This window comes from Nomascus leucogenys, chromosome 4, assembly GCF_006542625.1.
Source record: "Nomascus leucogenys isolate Asia chromosome 4, Asia_NLE_v1, whole genome shotgun sequence".
NCBI classification, from domain to species: domain Eukaryota; kingdom Metazoa; phylum Chordata; class Mammalia; order Primates; family Hylobatidae; genus Nomascus; species Nomascus leucogenys.
The window spans coordinates 147,337,666-147,358,848 of record NC_044384.1 but is presented as its reverse complement, the minus strand read 5'-3'; the positions used below and the strand labels follow the sequence as shown (position 1 = coordinate 147,358,848).

Genomic DNA, 21,183 nt, shown 5'->3' with positions numbered 1-21,183 from the left:
ATGAGAGTATCAAGCTAGTATGGCTCTGGTTTGCTTTCCCTTTTTTATAATGTATATAAATTCATAATCATATGAAGTCCTCATGGTGCCCAGCATAGAGTAGGTCCACATAAATAAATTGTTAATGACTGCTTTGCTTCACTGACTAGTAGTAGTTTCAGCTAAAGAAACAATACCCACATATTGGGATTAGAACTTAGGGGCTTTTTTTCATGCAAAAATCACACATTTATTAAACGTATTATTAAATTAAAAACAACATACCAGTTTCTTTTAAAGTGCTCTTCATCCAACACCTTGGACAAAACCATCAGCCCAAAGTGAATTCAAAAAACAGATTACAAGGCGAACAGTGGCAACAGGTATGGACAGGCACTACCAAAAAAATGCAATTTGTCCTTTAATTAAATGATGTCATTCTCAAGTGATACAGAGCATCATCTTGACAGAATTCCTTTTTTGTATAAATATTCATGAATAAAAACGTCTCTACATTTTGGAAAGAGCTGCAAACACTCTACAACAGCAGCTTAATGTCTACTTCAGGGAAAAAAAAAGCACTAAAATCCTCTTCCATTGAAAGTTGTTTATTTCTCTGGTGTACCACAGCTAAAGATGAGTTACGATAGCAGCTTGATGGTGACTGTGTTACATTCTTTTAATCAAAAAGGAAACACTTATAATATTCTAAGTATCTTTAGCCCAAATACCATGCCATATTGAGCATTTGTAAATAACCAGACTGTATTGTCCTTCATATGTGAAGCTGACACTACTGATTTGTCAATGCCAAATGTTGGGCTAAAGCATTTAATTTTTATTTATTTATTTTCTTGTTGCATGAAAAGGTGACTGCATTCTAACTTTTGTGACCTACCAAATTTAAGATGTGTATACATTGTTATTTACGTTGTTCTAGAAAAGACATTTTAATCCTGTAGTGACTTTGCTCACTTGAACCAGAGAAATAAACAACTTAGTTTTTCATTAGAAGGTTAGCTTAATGGTTTTGTTTTCTCCTAAATACACAGTATATGATACACATCTATCCATCATTTTGTCAAACTATTAAACCCAGTCCGTTAATACCAATAGCCCTCACTTCTTTCATCATGTCATTAGCATGAATCGTGTCTTCAGCGATCCAAATCCAGGCTCAGTAAATAACTGAAAAGGAAAAAAAAAAGGCCTCAAACATCTGCCTCGGAGATCTGTACCACTGCAAGAAGGCAGCAAACGGAAGCATAATTCTTTATTATAACCTTCATTTTACTAAAAACCTGAGGGTGAAACGAACTAATTTTGTTTACCATTTGCATTTACTATTTATCAAAGCTGAAGTATTTATCTCTTGAGATTCAGTGTAATGATCTACATATTATTGCAATTGTTAAAGAAACTTAAAAACTGTTTCATACCAACAGAGCATACAAAGGAATGAGCCTTGGGGAAATACATACTTTGACATTTAATGGTAACCAAATTTTTCTGACTAAGGGGTAAAGTTTTATGCTTACTCTGCCAGATTTCTCCCATTTAAATTAAGTGAAGAAAAATACTCCCCCAAATAAAAATTAAATTGATTTTTCAGCCCTTGAATACCAAGGAATTTTAACAAAATCTCCACATCTCTTTTTTACAAACTTTAATGAAAGACGGAAGAAAATGCTTACTTGAAAGTTTCAGATGATGCTTAGAAAATGTTAACATGGATTTCCATTTTATTATAAATGCTACATTTATTTCCTCATGTTACTGAACATATCATAGTTGGTATCAAAAGAGTATTCGTGATGCAAATTGACTTTTTGCTGTTAACAACCATTTAATGGAACCTACAATAACTTCTTTACAATGAGAAGCAATTTTGTTAATTTTTGTCATTACAACTTCTGTAAAGCAATTGTACATCTAGATACGTATTTTAAAACAAAAAAAAATAGGTATAACTGAAGCTACCTTAAGACCTGTCATATGTTTTACATAGGCACAAAACAGTCCTATCGATTGATACATTTACCTGTGAACTGCAAGAGACCCCTCATTCCTGATTTTCCCAGAAGATTTTAGAGAAAATTAGGGCTTGTCCTTAAAGCCACTGGTCTATTACCTAGCCTCAAGTGAATGGTGACCCCATCACCTACTTAATACTAGTCAGAATAAACCACATGCAATGTTAAAGTGGCACCTGTTTCCTGCGTGTTCTCAGTTTCATAATGCATCGGATTTAAAAATCATGAGAGCTAGTAAGTTCCTAGAAGCAATATATCCTAGAAATTAGGAAGAAAGATTCTCTTCTCAGATTTTCTGGACTTTGCTACTTACTGTATCTATGACCTTCACCAAATTACTCAACTCAGGCCTTCCTTTGGTTTTCCTCTATACAATATGGTGGTAATGAAATTACATACCTCATAATAAGTAAATTAACTTGTGTAAAGCTATTGGAACCAAGAGTGGAAGACAGTAGGGGGTACAGGATTAGTTTTGAGCTAGTAATTACCAACATGGTGTGTCGCCCTACATATGCACACAGGGACTCACACACAATGTGGGTGGGGCTCGAAGTCTGCCTCTTTATCATAGCTTTTTCTTTTACTTTTGGAGAAGGGAGCTCAAAATAAAGACAGAAGTTTGTGAATTTTCTTCTACCGCCATGGAACTCTCAGGAGTTTTTCTGCAGAGGAGTGTCCTGTTTTGATTGCTATGCTCACGAGGTCAGCCTGGCTGTTGTTTGGAGACAAGAGGGAAGCACAGGTGAGGCAGCGGCGGTTTCAGGAGCTCAGGTGGCGACCTGGGTGGTGCAGAAGTGAAGCCACGTGGACGGATGTGTTTCAGAGGCAGGGCTTGGTGAGGGAATGAGTGTGAGAGCAAGAAAGGAGCTGAGGGTTAACGGAGATACCTGTATGCCTCCTCCGGTTCCTTCCACCCGACAGTGTGTAGCTGGGAATGTCCTCAGGCTCCAAACCAGGCTTCTGCCCACCTTCTTCACCTCTGCTTCTTCTTTTTATTCCCCTCCCTGGACATTTCAGAGCTAACAGTGCACTCAAATCATGTCCCCTGACCTTCGCCCCCACAGATCATGAAACCAGGTGAATACTGAACTATCTCTAGGTACAGGCTGCTGGAATGGACAGAGCCTTGAAATCTGCCTCCACCGCGGTACAGTGTACCCCCAGGCAGGCCTTGGCAGCGTTACACAATTGCTGCCTTTTCACGATGCCCAAAGCACCTGTGTCTAATCAAATCATTTCCAGGCAGCCTTCCCCGCAGCAGCTGAAGACTTCCAACACTTCCCTAGAGGTTTTTGTGATGCCCAGCCACATCTGTGCACTCACATACGGCAAATTCTTTGATATCTCAGTTATTTTCTTTGTATTAAACCAGTAAGATAAGGAACAGAATATCTTCTTCCTATGATTGCTATTCTAATTGAATCATGTAGCTTAGACAAATGTCTAGAGTGACTCTTCAAAGAGCCGCTCTGGGCCGGGTGCAGAGGCTGACACTGGCACTTTGGGAGGCTGAGGCGGGTGAATCATGAAGTCACGAGTTTGAGACCAGCCTGGCCAACATGGTGAAACCCTGTCTCTTCTAAAAATACAAAAATTAGCTGGGCGTGGTGGCGGGTGCCTGTAATCCCAGCTAGTCAGGAGACTGAGGCAGGAGAATCACTTGAACCCAGGAGGCGGAGGTTGCAGTGGGCCGAGATCCAGATCACACCACTGCACCCCAGCCCAGGCAACAGTGTAAGACTCCCTTTCAAAAAAAAAAAAAAAAAAAAAAAAAACTGCTCTGATTTACTCCTATTTTGCCAGGCCAAGCTCTGGTCCCAGCCATCTCTTCTGTAGAAACTGGTCCCAGATGATTCCCGCATTCCTTCATCTACATCAGCTATTCCTTTCCGCTGCGGTTTGCATCCGGCCTTCTGTTTCATGCCCTGTGCGTATCTTCAGGCTCTAAGGGCAGGAGCCATCATTTACCAATCTCACACCAGTGGGTACAAGCCTGATGCCCCATTCACAGCACACGCTCCAGGACACTCAGTGAGGGGTTGCGAGTACACAGCTCCTCCCTGTACCAATAATGTCTCTGCCTCGCCGTGCGCATGGAACTCACCATCTCACATGCTCTCCTGATGGAATCCAGGGCACTTTGTTTTGCTCCCATCTTTTCGAAACTCTCTGCTTCTCCTTTCCTTTATGCCCAACCAATGACTTAAAACCTACATTGTGTTTCTTTTCCTCAGAATTTTCACATAGTTGGCTCTTTATTTCAGGGTTATGTAATGCCAATCCCTTTTTTGGCAGATATAAACTACTTGCATGGACATTCTAGAGACCAGCTTGCAATGCAGAGGAAAACACTTGAGTGTGTCTAATTCCTTAACCCAGCTATGTGTGGCCTTAACACAGAAATATGGCTCTTATGGACATAAAAAGTAGTTTCTGCTTATGCCGCGGAGGCACTCTGTTCTAGGTGTGTTCACAAACACCTCAACTTGACATGATAGACTAAAGGTTCTTGTTCATTTTGTCAACCTCTGAAGTAACAGGCACATGTGTGAGAAATCCTTTAAGAAATCTAAGGGTAACACATCATTGCTTGAAATACAATTTATCTGAGATGATGTATTTCTGATACTCAAAGAGCTGAATTATTTTCAGGTAAAACAATTTCTATTTAGCTTTAAAGGTAATGAAAGTACCCATGTCAGTCAGGACACTGACCTAAAATCAAATAGGTCACTATAAATATTCACAACCAACAAGACAGATCTTGTGGAAAACTGGGAGATGTTATTTTAATTAATTTTACAAATTACTAAATTATATTAAATAATTTTTGAGAAAAGGTGTCTGATACATGAAATTCTGTTACAGCCAAATAAAATGGATGTAAGGAGACATTATGTTATTGGCAAAAAAGAAGACAAATGGGTCAATGAAACGGAATAGAGAGCCCAGAAATAAACCCACATAAATCTAGTCAACGAATCTCGAGCAGAAGAGCACACAGAACCCAACAGAGTAAAGATAATCTTTTCAATAAATAGTACTGGAAAAACTGGATATCTACATTCTAAAATATAATCCAGACAGATCTTTGCCCTTCAGAAAAATTAATCCATTATGTATCACAAACCCACAAGTAAAGTTCAAAAATATAAACTCCTGGAAGATAACATAGGAGAAAATTGTGGTGCCCTTGGGTTCGGTGACGACACTGTAGATACAAAAACAGAGGCAGGATACATTTTAAAAAGAACTGACATGTTGAACTTCATTAAAATTGAAGTCCTCAGATCTGTAAAAGACACTATCGAGAAAATGAAAAGACCAGCCACAGACTACGAAAGAGGATTTGCAAAAGATATATGGGATAAAGAACTGGTATCTAAAGTATACAAAGAACTCTTAAAAAAAAAAAAAAAGGAAATTAACAACCTGGTTAAAAATGGGCAAAAGGCCTGAACAGACACCTCATGAAAAAAGACAAAAAGATGGCAACTGAGCATGTGAAAAGATGCTCCACATCACGTATCATCAGAGTATTGCATATTAAAGAAATAATGAGATACTACTGCACATCTATGAGAATGGCCAAAATCCAGACACTGATAGCACCAGATGCTGGCGACAACGTGGGACAATAGGAACTCTAACTCATTGCTGGTGGGAATGCAAAATGCTGGTCTTCTTTGAAGATAGTCTGTTGGTTTCTTACAAAATTAAAAATACTCAACATTCACTCTATCAATCTCAACCTTCGGTATTTACTCAAATGTGTTAAAAACTTATGTCTGTATAAAAACCTTGCACACAGATGTTTATAGCAGCTTTATTCATAATTGCAAAACTTGGAAGCAACCCAGATGTTCTCAGTAGGTAAAAGGGTAAATAAGCCATCGTATATAGACAATGGAATATTGTTGAGTACTAAAAAGAAATGAGAGCTAGAGCCATGCAAAATCATGGAGGAAACTTAAACGCATATTACTAAGTGAAAGAAACCAATCTGAAAGACGAGGTGCCAGATGGTTCCCACTATATGACATTCTAGTAAAGGTAAAACTATGGAGACAAAAGATCAAGGTCAGTGTTTGGCAGGGGTTGGATGCAGGAAGGCATGAATGGGTGGAGCACGGGAGAGTTTTAGGGCTCGGTGTGATACTATCATTGTGGATCCTTGTCATTACACATTCGTCCAAGCCCACAGACCATGCAACACCGAAAATGAGCTCTCATGTGAACGGTGGGCTCTGGGTGATGATAGTATGTCAATGTAGGTGCATCCACTGTAACATGCACCCCACTCTGGTGTGAGGTGTTGACAGTGGGGAGGTGTGCACATGTTGAGGGCAGTGTGTTATATGGGAAATCTCTGTGTCTTCCATTCAATTTTGCTGTGAACCTAAAACTACTCTCAAGAACAATGTCTGTCAAACAAAGAAACGAAAGCTCTGAAAATAAAAATTACATTTTATAAAGTGAACTGGTCATTTAGCAAGTCTTTCTCAGATAGTATACAAATTTAAAACGGGTTTTCCTTTAAAACATGGCGTATACTTGACATTTTATGCATAACACCTAGAGAACTTAAAAAAAAAAACAAAAAACTGATGATTGGTCTCCACCCAAAACCAGTTGCCTCAGAATCCCTAACGGTCAAATCCGGACATTACCATTTACTTTAAATCTCTCCAGATTATTTCAATGCATACCCAGTAGAGAACCACTGGCATTATAAAGGGGTATACGATTTAGAACAAGAGGGAGTAGAATTCAAACTTCAAGTCTGCAAATTAGTAGTTTTCACCTCATTTGTGTCCCAGTTTTTCAGGGTTTTTATGACATTAGTAGATAAGCTATTTGAAATATTTGGCAGGAAATATAAACTTTAAAAATGGAGGCATCATTATGAATGACCTCCAGGCTGTGTACAAAAGAAACATTGCCCATAAATGTCTGGGATATCGTTCTTATTAAAATCAACCCCACACATATACATATTGCCATCTGTTAAGTGCGTATTTTGAGAGAACAATTTTGTTTAGGACTGAACTCAAAAAACATAGCAATGTATCTTGATATCCTAGCTTCCCATACTTTTACTTAATTGCAATAAAATAGTACCTTCTTAAACAGAAAATAACCAAGAAATACTAATGTTGATTCAATATTGCCTGACTCTCAGGAAATGCAATAAAAATGATGAAATGAAGAAAAATAAAAGCTGCTGGGAAGAACTCAACCACCTTCCATAATTGTTTATCTATTTATATCTAAGTATATAGATATAAGTAAGTTTAAAATTTTTAACATGACCAAAATACTGTACAAAAAAAGAAGCCAATGACCTGATTTTATTATTGAAGCCTATGTGGATCGTTCTGCTAGTATCACTGGAGCAACTATATCATTGTAAATAAGAAAAAAAGAACAGATACTGGTGAGGCAGTGGAGAAAAGGGAACACTTGCATGCTGCTGGCTGGAGTGTAAATTAGTTCAGCCATTGTGGAAAGCAGTTTGGTGATTTCTCAAAGAACTTAAAATACAACCCTCATTCAACCCAGCAATGCCATTATTGGGTATATACCCAAAGGAATATAAATTGTTCTACCATAAAGACACACGCACATGTATGTTCATTGCAGCACTACTCACAATAGCGAAGACACGGAATCAACCCAAATGCCCATCAATGGTAGACTGGATACAGAAAATGTGATGCATACACACCATGGAATGCTATGCAGCCATAAAAATAGTGAGATCATGTCCTTTACAACATGGATGGAGCTGGAAGTCATTATTCTGAGTGAACTAATGCAGGAACAGAAAACCATATACCACATCTTCTCTCTTGTAAGTGGGAGCTAAACATTGAGTCCACACAGACATAAAGAAGGCAGCAATAGACACTGGGGCCTATGGGAGGCTGGAGGGTGGGAGGAAGGCAAGGATTCAAAAACTATGTATTGGGTACTGTGGTTACTACCTGGCTGAGGAAACTATCTCCACACCAAACCCCTGTGACATGTAATTCACCTATAAAACAAACTTGCACATGTATCCCTGAACCTAAAATAAAGTTTTTTTTAAAGGAGATCATTCTATATGTACCGACATGTAAAGATATATATGATATATTAAATGAAAAAGATTATAGAACCATAAAAATTCATTGTCTATATACAAATGTTATATAGTTTTTAACTTAGAAAAAGTGGGAAATTACATTATTTCCAATTTGAAACTAGTTTTAATATACCTGCAATGAAAATCTTGCTGTAGAAATTGAGTGTGTGTGTGAGTGGAATTTTTCTTCTGGTGGGCTTTGCATTATAGACTATTATTCCTTAAGACTAGAGTTTCAGAAAGTACTCCAATTTGTTAATCTTTTAAGATTATTACTATAGACTGTAAATAGCTTTCTTGAAAACTTGCCCCACTTCACAAATTAAATTAATGCTTTATTTACTGAAGATCAATGTATTACGCAGAGTAGGTGATACACAAATAAATGAGGCACTGCTTTTGACTTCAAAGAACTTAAAATTAGGTGGAAGATAAATAGGAAAGATTGTGTTAAGTTATGTTTTAACATCTTGCGTAGAGTGTTATTGCAGGGCTTAATGTCTCAATTTCCTCTAGATTTCATCCCCCCAAATTGAAAATGGCAGCACAGAATAGGATGTGATGTGCAAATTACATCGTGTCTGTACTGTCTATATTTAGAATTCACCTAACATTCAAGAGTGCATAGCTCATTCTAAATAGCTGAAACATTTTATATGCAATACATTGGTTTTAACATTACTATGATGAAAGAGACCAAATCGTCACAAGGTGTGGGAGAGGACCTCTGAACATGGGAACCTGGACTTCCCCCCATAGGATTCAGTTCCCAGGTAAACCCACAAAGATGGGCAGATGCCCCTGGAACACTTACGCTTACATGTGGGCGGCTTCCCCTTGTTGCTCCATAACCCATCTTCTTGACATACGGCTGTTGCTTGCTGGCTGGACTCAAGCTTGAAGCCCTCGTGACATTCATAGACCACTTTACTGTCCAAAGTGAACTCGTTCCCAGTAAATGAACCATTTCCTGGGGCTTCTGGGATTCCACAGGACACAGCTGAAAAGAAATGAAACAAATGCAGGCTTATTGTTACACAAATTATTTTCTAGTTATTAAAACTATTAATTGTGATTAATCATTATTATTGACTCTATTTTTCATAAAAATTGTGAATTATATTTTTTTTCTTTTTTTTTCTGGAGACAGAGTCTTGTGCTGTCTCCCAGGCTGGAGTGCAATGACTCGATCTCGGCTCACTGCAGCCTCTACCTCTCGGGTTCAAGTGATCAAGTGATTCTCATGCCTCAGCTTCCCGAGCAGCCGAGATTACAGGTGCACACCACCATGCTGGCTGTTTCTGTATTTTTAGTAGAGACTATTTATGTTGGCCACGCTGTTTGCCAACTCCCAAACTCAGGTGATCCACCTGCCTTAGCCTCCCAAAGTGCTGGGATTATAGGCGTGAGCCACCATGCCTGGCATGAATTCTATTTCTAGGGTGTGGGATAAGTATACACATTTTCAAAATCTTAAGGATGTTAAAGGCTAATGAGGAACAATGGAAAATGGGTCAGAATGAAAGCTCTTCATAATTATTTTTCTGGAAGACAAGGCTGACCACTCTCATGCAGCTTAACCGCAGTCTGACATATTTTATCAGAGGGTGTGGCCAGGGGAGCACAACGTCACACACTCAACTTCAGCTCATGGGAAAGAAAGAGGAAGGGATGAAGTAGCATCTTTAGCATCACAATGTTTATTGCAGTGTTGACTCTTTGGTGTCGAAATTCCTAAGAATCAGCCACCTCAGCTCTCAAAAGCCTTCCCCTTTTATTGCTCCTCTCCCCTTCCCCAACTCATTTTCCTTAAAGTCCCAGGAAGTTCTGTTACAAGAAAACAGGACATAAGGAACTGATATAGGAGGCACTCAGGGAAGATTCCCAGGGCAGAAGGCAGCATCTATCTAGTGGAGATGTAGACCGCTTTCACGGGAAAGACCATGCAAGAAAGAGGCATGCGTGCAGAAGAGGTTTCATAAAGAACAAGATTTGGGAAGAATTCCGTGTAAATCCTTTCTTCTCAAATTTACTATGTCTCATCCAGATGTATCTACTATGGGACAAGGAAAAAAATTCTCAAATGACTACACATGACAGTCATGAAACCAACAGTCAGGCAGGTAGAGGGTGACATTTCAACGATCACTTCAGGTGCACTCATAAAAGAAAAGTTCTACGGTAACTAAATCAAGAGCCTTCTTTTGCTCAATCAGTATTAAAGATATTGTTCACACCATGGATTTAAATTTAGATAGTTCAAGTTTTTCCCATGTAGATTCTAACGAGAATATCTGTGTAACAGGATAGAGCGGGAAGGGCTGGATGAATGAATTTATATAAACACATAATTCTGCATATAAAGAAAATGACTAAACTAGAAATACCATTTGACCCAGCCATCCCATTACTGGGTATATACCCAAAGGACTATAAATCATGCTGCTATAAAGACACATGCACACGTATGTTTATTGCGGCACTATTCACAATAGCAAAGACTTGGAAACAACCCAAATGTCCAACAACGACAGACTGGATTAAGAAAATGTGACACATATACACCATGGAATACTATGCAGCCATAAAAAATGATGAGTTCACGTCCTTTGTAGGGACATGGATGAAACTGGAAACCATCATTCTCAACAAACTAACAAAAGGACAAAAAACGAAACACTGCATGTTCTCACTCATAGGTGGGAACTGAACAATGAGAACACATGGACACAGGCAGGGGAACATCACACACCGGGGACTGTTGTGGGGTGGGGGGAGGGGGGAGGGATAGCATTAGGAGATATACCTAATGTTAAATGATGAGTTAATGGGTGCAGCAAACCAACATGGCACATGGATACATATGTAACAAACCTGCACATTGTGCACATGTACCCTAAAACTTAAAGTATAATAATAATAATAATAATAATAATAAAGAAAATGACTAACCTAAGGTGACACAATGACTTAGTAACGTCTGGCCAGAGAGCAGATCTTACGACTCCCAACCGAGACTATTCTCTCTTCTGCAAAAGCACAGGTTATCACAGGTTACCTCTGGTATCGTTGGAGTTCCTTGGTTGGCAGTATTGGTTCTTTCTTGTTTATCAAAATATTAAATAAATGCAATGGGAAATTGCCAGAGAAGTAAAAGAAAATGTATGCCCCACTAAAATCCAAACTCCTGGAAATTTCAAGGTCTAAAATATCTCATGTTTAAATGGATGATCAGGTATTGCAACCATCAAAAATACATGTGGGCCGGGCACAGTGGCTCATGCCTGTAATCCCAGAACTTTGGGCGGCCGAGGCGGGAGGATTGCTTGAGTCCAGGAGTTCTAGGCTAGCCTGGGCAACAAAGTGAAACCCTGTCTCTACGAAAAATACAAAAATTAGGCAGGCGTGGTGGCACACACCTGTTGTCCCAGCTACTCGGGAGGCTGAGATGGATGGATCGCTTAAGCCTGGGACGCAGAGGTTGCAGTGAGCTGAAATTATGCCAATGCACTCCAGACTGGGTGATACAGGAAGGCCCTGTCTCAAAAACAAAAAAACAAAAAACACATGCATGTGTGTGTGTGTACATGCATGTGTACATGTGTGTACGTGTGTTCCTGTGTGTACGGGTGTGCACATGTGTGTACGTGTGTATGTACGTATGTGTGTGTGTGTGTATGTGTGTGTATCACATACTACAATAATCCATTTGCAGAAGACGGAAAACAAAAAACCATAGACATATAGGCATCATTTGGGGCAAAGCGTTTAAAATAATAAGTAATCATCTTTGGCTCTGTGGAAGCAATAGATCTGTGGGAAGAGTGTTGGCATCTGGAAAATATGCATCTTAATTTGCTGAATGCAGTAAATGCCATAGACCAATCCCTTTCTTTTCTGTATCTCACGATGTTCCAATATCTCCTTCCTCATCATTTTCTCTCAGATTTCACTCCGATAATCACATGTTCATGATCGGAAGCCTTAATTTCTCTCCCACTTGCTGGCTGGAATGTGCCGTGTTCAGCTTCCTTAAAATTCTCATTCGGGCAGAGCACGAAATGAAATGACATTTTTCTGTCGGGTGAAGTGGGAAAGATAACATTCTACAAACACAGATGAAGCCCCATCATAAAACAATTCATACTCCGGAGACCAAGGCAGGAAATCCTTATAGCCCCTTCTGTTACATCTGGACGCTTACTTGAGAAGTGAACCCCGCTTGCCCAGGTCTTAACATAACCCATTTTATGTTGCCTGATCAACAGCCAGGAATCTTTTTATTGTTTCGAATCACAGTGTTTAGCCCCTTAAGTGTCTTAACAAAAGGCTACTTGGCAGATTTAAAAGAACGGTTGGCAATTGGTCAAAAGCGGAATTATAACACTTCTGATTTAATGAAGACGCAGCATAATCCTTATGGACTAAAATCAGGCTCATGAGATTAACACAGTTTCCTGCTAAAGTTTAGTATTCATTCATCTCTCATTTATTCCCAAAATTTTGCATGATTGCTATATGACAGGCATCCATAGATCACTATTTTTAAAAAATGCTAATTAGCATTGGCAATGTAAGAAACTTTCACACTTTGGATAATTTCCTTACATTTGGTATATTCAAAGAGAGTAAAATTTCTCAGTTGTTTTTTCTTTAATTGTACTAAGGTATTATTATATGTCCCAGCAGCTTAGGCGAATAATCGTTTATTGATCCTGTAAAGTTATATTTTGTTTGTGAGCACAGGCCCCAAACTCAGACTTCTGAGTCAGTTCTTGTTGCACTCTCAATAGCAGCGTGGCTTCAGCTAAGTTACTTAATGAACGTTGTCTTCTTACGCTCAGGTTATTAAGACCTATGTCAAAAGGTAATCATGAGGGTTCAGTGAAATCATCCTTACACAACGCGAGCCCTCTGTCCACACGACACAGGCATTCAATCAATGACAAATTATTATTATATGCAGAAAATCTAATAATTATTATGTTATATGCACAACATGTTTTGTATACACACATAAAATTTTTACTTATTTGCAAATAAAAATATTAGTTGCAAGGATCAACTCTCTGTTACCTACTTATTAAAGAGAGCAAAGAGTAAGTTGGTAGGTAGTAAGATGGCTTACTTCACTTACACATCTCGTGAGACGTATAACAGTTTGGTTTCAAAAAAATAAGTAGAAGAGACCTCCAGTGTTGTCTGAACCTTTAATACCAGAAACCCCACATGGGATTTCTTATTTGTGTATTTAAGATCCTTCAAACAGTGGTTATGTTTGCTTCTGCAGACTTAAAACGTTTCTCTGTTTTCTTCTTTTTTTCTTTTTGAGACAAGGTCTCACTGTCACCCAGGCTGCAGTGCAGTGGCACAGTCCGGGTTCACGGCAGCTTCAATCTCCTGAACTCAACCCATCCTCTCACCTCAGCCTCCGCAGTAGCTGGGGACTACAGGTCCAGGCCACCATGCCTGGCTATTTTTTGTATTTTTTTGGAGAGACTGATTCTCACTATGTTACCCAGAATGGTCTTGAACTCCTGGGCTCAAGCATCCTCCTGCCTCAGCCTCCCAAAGTGCTGGGATTACAAGCATGAGCCACTGTCCCTGGCCAGCCTGAGGATTTCTGAGGATTTTTAAGTATTTCCAATGTAGGAATTTTTTATTAAAGATATGTATTTATATGTATATGTATATATAACTTTAAATATGTGTACACATATAAATGTTAGGATTTTCAAGTATTTCCAAAGTATTTCATATTTTTTATTAAAATTATATATGTATACATAAGTATAAACATATGTATACATACAAATGTTAATCAAAATTGTAATATAAGAATATTCTAGATTACTATCTACATAGGTTGTACTATACAATATTAGTGCCTGTCATTTGCTTTTGCATTTATAATCACGTTGGGCCAAAAAATAACAGTTAATTTTTTGCACCTAAAGAGAAAAATATCAGAGACAGATAATGGAGAAATCATGGGTTTCCTTCAAGAGCAGAACAAGTGACTATACAGAAAGTTCCACAAATATGAGCCATATAATGCTTATATGGCAAGAAATGTTGAAAAGATTGACTCATTTTACATGCAAACACACACACACACACACGGTAAATACCTATGAGTATCATGTATAATTTTTCAAGTAATAATTGAATTTCATAAAAATATAATCATCCTAATGGTTATTTTCCTCAACTTGAATTGTGTAAGTTAAATATGCATTTAACTTGCAAATACAAATAAGTATGCATAGCATTATGTTTGTATATATTTAGTAAGATTATCATCAAATAATTAAATTCAAAATCAGGGTCATTAAAACACCTTAGGAAACACTAACTTAAGAGAATCATCAACTATATGTGTGTTTGCAGGTATGTGTGTGTGTATGTGTATATATATGTATACACACTTATAGCTATATGTCTGAGGAAACATATATAAGTACATATGTGTAATTATATCTTATTTTATACATGATTTTATAGTTTACATAGTGTTGCACATCATGCTTTTTTACTTATTTTTCATTACAAGCCTATTAGATACAAACTTTATTTGACTTTCTTACAGATAAAGTTACAGATGCTAACATTTTTTATATGATTTTCCCCGAGTCTAATAGTCATTAAAAGGCTGAGGCCTCAAACCGGTTCTGCTGAATTCAGGTCAAACCCTGCCTTTCAGTTACTCTCCTGTGCTGTCTCTGGGCTACACCTGACATATTTCACCATATGCATTATTTATTGTTATTTTCAATGTCCAACTATCGACATTCAATCCATCAATCAATCAGTTAGAAATACATTTTCAAATATGATTCTGAAAATACAAAGGCCACACTGAATTTGAGCATTAATGGGAATATTTCCAGGTCCTTTCCTTTTTTTCTTTTTTTTCTATTTTCCTCCCTTATCTTTGATTTCCAAAATATTTTCTTAGAATAATTAGGCACCAAGCAACATCTTACTTGACGTGTAGCCAGCATCCAATATACCATTAATACCATGCTGAAGGCCGAGATAGAAAGTAACATCAAGAGAGGAGGTGAAGTACGCAGCCACCTCTCCACCCATGGGGATAAAACTGGTCACACTGCTTTTCTTCACTATGTATAGATGGTGAGATCTCTGGCGTTTCCAAGGAGCAAATACCAGCAACAGAAATATTCTTCCATTTGTTTGGAAGGATAAAGAAAAGTGTGTCTGAAAATGAATGTCCATAGAGGGAACTAATGACTTGGCTTTCGCAGACACTAAAGCAAACTTAAAAACAACAACATCAACAAAGCAAAACACATTAAAAAAAAAAAAAGCCCACCAGCTCTGAAATGGAAAATTGAGGATAATAGGATTGAGCGACAAGTATCTTTAGATGTTCTAAACCTCTTAAAAATATCTAGCACATCATAACCCAAGGAAGAAAAAAAAGCATTTATGAATTTGAAACAGACAAAAAAGCTATGAAAAAGAAGGCAGCAGAATAGGGTTGGCAAATAAACAGCTAATTATTACAGTGAAAGGCTCTGGCTTGGCAAATAAAGCCTCTAGAATGTTTACTCAGCAGTAAATTGGCTGCTCAGCCAAAGCTGTACAAGTAACTGACTTTTACGCATCTACTTTTAGAGTGTTGTTAAAAAGAGACAGGTACAAACATTTTTAAATAGTCTTTTTTTAGGAATATAAAACAAAGTTTTATTCAATAAAAAGCAAATTCGTAGAGAAAAAAGGCTGGAGGAACGTAAAATTACACTGCTGTGTGTCATAAAAAACTCTCATTTGGACACCAACTACCATTGTCCTATGGAACCCAAGAGTCCCTGGCTCACTGAGCATTTAATCAATCTCGTATCATAAGAACTTACAGAAGGATTTTATGCACGCTCTTTGTGGCTGATTTCCAAGGGAATCTGCATTTTGGAGCCTATCCTCATCCTCCCTGATAAGTGGGCTTGTTGAGCATGCTCTAGTAAACTAGTCAAGTCCAGAAGCACATGTTGTTTCTGATACAGAACAAGTGACTTAACCTATTTCAGCTTCAGTTTTACCTTCTGCAAAATAAGAATAAAAACGATAGCAAAAACTAAGAAATAATGACGGTTGACAAAGATGTGATAATACTGAAACCCTTGTGTATTGTCAATTGGACTGTAAAACAATACAGCCACTGTTGATGACTTATGGTAGTTCCTCAAAAAATTAAAAATAGAATTACCATATTATGCAGAAATTGCACTTCTGGCTAAATACCCAAAAGAATTAAAAACTTGTACAGTTATGTCCCTAGTAGCATTATTCACAATAGCTAAAATATGAAAGCAATCCAAGTGTCTGCCAAGAGATGAATGACTAAACAAAATGAAGCCTCTACACACAGCGGGTTATCACTCAGTCTTAAAAAGGAAGGGAATTCTGCCACACCACACGCTACAACATGATGATCTTGAAGACACTATGTGAAGCAAAGTCATAAAAAGACAAATACTATGTGATTCTACTTATGTGAGGTGCCTACAGTAGTTGAATTCAGAGAGACAAATTAAATGATGGCTTGTAGGGGCTGGAGGAGGAGGAATGGAGACTTGTTTAATATGTGCAGAGTTTCAGTTTTGCAAGTTAGAATAGTCTCAGAGATGGATAGTGGTGACAATTATACAACCTTGTTAATGTACTTAACACCACTGAACTGTACACTTAAAAATGAAAAATAATAACTATATGCCACAGGTGCGTGGTCACTAGGATAAAGTTAGACAGGGAACGTTAAGTCTTGCTACACAATAGTCAATGAATACTTTTCAATTTTCATCCTCTTTCATCTACAGGTGAAGAAATGAAGCAGCAAGCACAGCTCAAGCTGCCTCTTAGAGGACACAGCTTACTGAATACGTTTTCAACAAAATGAACTTCCAGGGCCTGGTAAATTCTCAAAACACTGATCTGAAGTTTGGCTACATATTAAAGATATGATTTGGATTTGTGTACCTGCCCAAATCTCATGTTGAATTGGAGGGGCCTGGTGGGAGGTGACTGGATCATGAAGGCGGCTGTTCTCATGATAGTGAGTGAGTTCTCAGGAGATCTGATGGTTTGAAAGCCTGGGGCATTTCCCCGCTAGCTCTCTCCCTCCTGCTGCCATGTGAAGAAGGGACTTGCTTCCCCTTTGCTTTCTGCCATGATTGTAAGTTTCCTGAGGCCTCCCAGCCATGCTTCCTGCACAGCCTACAGAACTGTGAGTCAATTAGGCCTCTTTTCTTCATAAACTACCCAGTCTCAGGTAGTTATTTCTAGCAGTGTGAGAATGGATTAATACAATTAATAAGAATAGTAAACACAGAAAATAAAGAAGAAATAAACATATGATCCAAATGTGGAAGGTTGATAAGAATGTTGACTACAGTAAGCAAACTAGCTGCTGAGAATAAAAACATCCCCTGCATTTTCTCACAGTTGGCCATTACAAATCCTTACATGGTTTTGCAAGAAATGCTTTACTGGTTCTTTCCGAAAATGTGATTCTGATTATTTAGAAATAACCAGCATGAAGTTATGCAAATTCCAACTTAAAATCTCAATAAAGTAGGCATTAAAGACAAGTTACGGGCTTAGTTTCAGAATCAAGGACTAAAAATTTTTTTTTTTCCTTGTGGAAGGGAGAAAATTAGAGAACAAAACTTTGAAAACGAGTCTATTGCATGTGCACTGGAAAACATGGCTGGAGGAGTTTGCCCATGCTTCCTTCTCCAGTGGGTCAGGCTTTTTACTTAATGGAAAAAGCAAACAAACAAACAGATGTACCTGGACTAGAACTTTCACAGGCACATCTAAAGAAGAAATAGACCTGGAAATCCTCATTTCATAAATAAGCAAATAATGTGTCTGTCATTAAATTTCAAAAAGAAAAATATATAAAAGGATATATAGTGATAGATAAATGATAGATGATAGATTAGATAGAAAGATAGGAACACATAGAGAGGAAGACCAGAATATGATATATAGATAGATAGATAGATAGACAGACAGACAATAGATAGAAAGATAGATACATAGTCAAGTGGATAAATAGGTCAAAAGAAAGATAGAAAGGTAGATGGATAGATTGCTAAATCAGTAGAGACATGATAGGAAGATAGATACATACATAGATATATAGATAGAAAAATGATAGACAATAGGAAGATATATATAAAGAGATAGGAAGATGATAGGAAGATAGATACATAGATGGATAGATATATAGAGAGGAAAATGATAGATGATAGATACATAGATAGATACACAGATGGATAGGAAGATAGAGAGAAAGACAGGAAGACGATAGGAAGATAGATGGATAGATAAAAAATGATACATCGATTGATCACTCGCTAGGTTGATTGACAGGAAGACAGACAGAGAAAGATGATAGACAGTAGATAGCCTACAAAGCATCTGGTAAGTATTTTCTCAAAATATAAAAGTAAAATTAGGCGTAAACTAAAATGCAGGGAAAAATAGAAAGAACTAACAAAGCTGAGAAACTAGATTCCCTAGTGATAAAAAGCAAGTAGCAGAAACCATAAAATCTGGCTCATTATAAACAAAAATGAGTGAAGAGCATAGTTTCTACAGCTTAGAGGTTATCACCCACTAAGCCAGCCAGTCTTTCTCCGAGCACTAAATAAACTATAAGCACATTGGCAAATGACTGTTCAGTCATTTAAATTAAAAATTAATAATAATGGGCCACCTTTCCAACCATATTTCCAAAGGTTACAGAAAAATTGCCTATTGGCAATTACAGAAATTGCCAAAGGACAATTCAAAGGAGCACAGGCCTATTGAGGTCTGTCCCCGCTTCCAAGGGCTGCTGGTTCTAGCATCCTGTACAATTCTCTTGGTGCTTAAACTCCGTTTCATTAACTTTTCTACTACAACAGCTAATGAAATGAAGCATTTCAATATCCAACCTCCAGTAATTATTTAAAACAGATTTAGATTCATTCAAATAAACGACTCCATGAAAATCTCATTTTAGCTCTATTTGAAGCTCAACATGGTCAGAGAATGAGAAGTCACACATATGAAGACATAGGGAATCAGTGACAGAACTAAAATCACAACTCCCTTCTTGCTAACTTTTCCATTATGCATTTGAACAGACCCTGCAGCCAAGAAGAATTCATTATGCATACAGGTAAAATGAACTGACTACATGTATTTTGAAGTGGACTCTGGGGGTCCTTTAATTCTTGAGTAATCATGGCTTCCTTGTGATATTTTGTCTTAATTTCTGAGGAATTTCAAATACAGACAGACAAGAGAGTAACAGCTTTAGTAAAACAAGAATCACCTGTTTTAAAAACACAGGACACAATTGTATTTGTCAAACGGCTCTGTAGATTCCAAATGGACTGAAGGCTGGTCATAAGGGAGATTACCAATTCTGACAATTGTAGGGTAGTGGAAACTCTACGGAGAACAGAAAACTGAGCTACACAGAAAATTGGAAACTCTTATTTAAGCTCATTTCTCCACAATTCCTCTGGCCTCAAAAATGCATGGAATGAAGTGTCAGAGTTATTAACAGTTAATATGAAATTATTACTTGAAGTGTCTCTGGCCAGGCTAAGTAGGAGCTTGTAGTTAAGACAAGTTGATGGGTGTAATTAAGTTGCTAATAAAGAGGTACAGACTGACGAAAACCTACAAAGGCTTTCAGAGGTTAAGTGATTTACCACCCCTCCTTCAACCTCATCTCTTTCATTCAGCCTGTGTCAGGTGCTAAGCCTGGGGCCTGGCACGGAACAGGAGGTCAATACAATCAGTCTACAGAACGAATGGACCCCACGTAGGCACCTCTTGACCTGCCTGAGAGTGTCAGCCAACAAGGTGCATGGCAACGTTATTCCCAGGCCCCACGCATGAGACAGCAGATACCATGATACTCTGTCTCTTATCATGACCTTTTTCCACCATTTCCACCATGTACAAATCATTACCAGATGCTCTCACTTCCTTTGTGCCTCAAATGCCCATCTTTTGACCTCGGTGCCTCCCTGCGCTCCAAGCGTAGCCATCTTGTCATAGTCCACTGTGGCTTCCTTGCAGGCTCATGCTTCTTTCAAGTTGGAGGAGATTATATTGGTTTACTGAAGCAAGTCCCATTTCACAAGCAGAAACATCGAATGATTTTCTCCAGGTCCACACAGACATTTAACAGTAAATTGAGAGTCAGAATTTAAACCCCAGTACTCTTGATCTAAAGTGAGCTCAACTCTAATGTCACCATCCTTCTCACCATATTAATGTATAATATATAGTATATAATATATGTAAATATATAACATTTATCAACATTTTTCAATTAACATATAATAAAAATGTATATTCACTAATTAACTAGATTGTATATGAAATATACTAGAATAAACGAGTGGTTTTAACAATTATAGTTTATATCAAATATTAATGTTTAATAATAATAATTTTACAACTTTATGGTTTCTATCCTTGGTTTCATGTGCTGTAATGACCTAATTTATCTTATTGAATTCTCATACTAACAATATGAATCAATATTATCACCCTCCATTGTCAGGGGTCACTGTTGTCCAGAAATATTAGATGATTTATCCACAGTTCATCCAGTAAGAGTCCAGTAAGGGGTAGAGCCACACTCTAATGCAAATGTCCGACTCTGAAGTGTATGTTCCTTCCCTATAGCACAATGGCTTTTTGTGGTAATGAAAAATATTTTATGGTTTCCCTTTTCCCTTATATTTCTATCCAAAAGGGAAATCTCACTGCATGTGTCACTAATGCCTCAAATATTTCAGATTTTTCAAAATGGCTTGAACAGAGGTTCAAACACTGTCTCAGGTAGTTTTCACCATTTCTTTCTGTGGTAATTTTCTTCTTGTCAGTTCTAAAAAATGTGAAAACTTTCTTCATAGATTTGCTCATGTTCTTTTTTCTTTTTTCTTTTTGCATTATGTTCAATCTCACAGGCTTCAAAGAATATGTCACTTTTCCACCTAACAT

General features: G+C 37.7%; 1 protein-coding gene across 1 annotated transcript in view; it reads right to left on the bottom strand.

Annotated features, from left to right (window-relative positions):
- Positions 1-21,183, bottom strand: part of CSMD1 (CUB and Sushi multiple domains 1) — a 2,090,842-nt gene that overhangs the window by 105,445 nt on the left and 1,964,214 nt on the right. Inside the window, exon 50 of the mRNA XM_003271406.4 lies at positions 8,957-9,142. Within this exon, the coding sequence (XP_003271454.2) occupies positions 8,957-9,142 (186 nt within the window). The remainder of the gene's footprint in view (positions 1-8,956; positions 9,143-21,183) is intronic.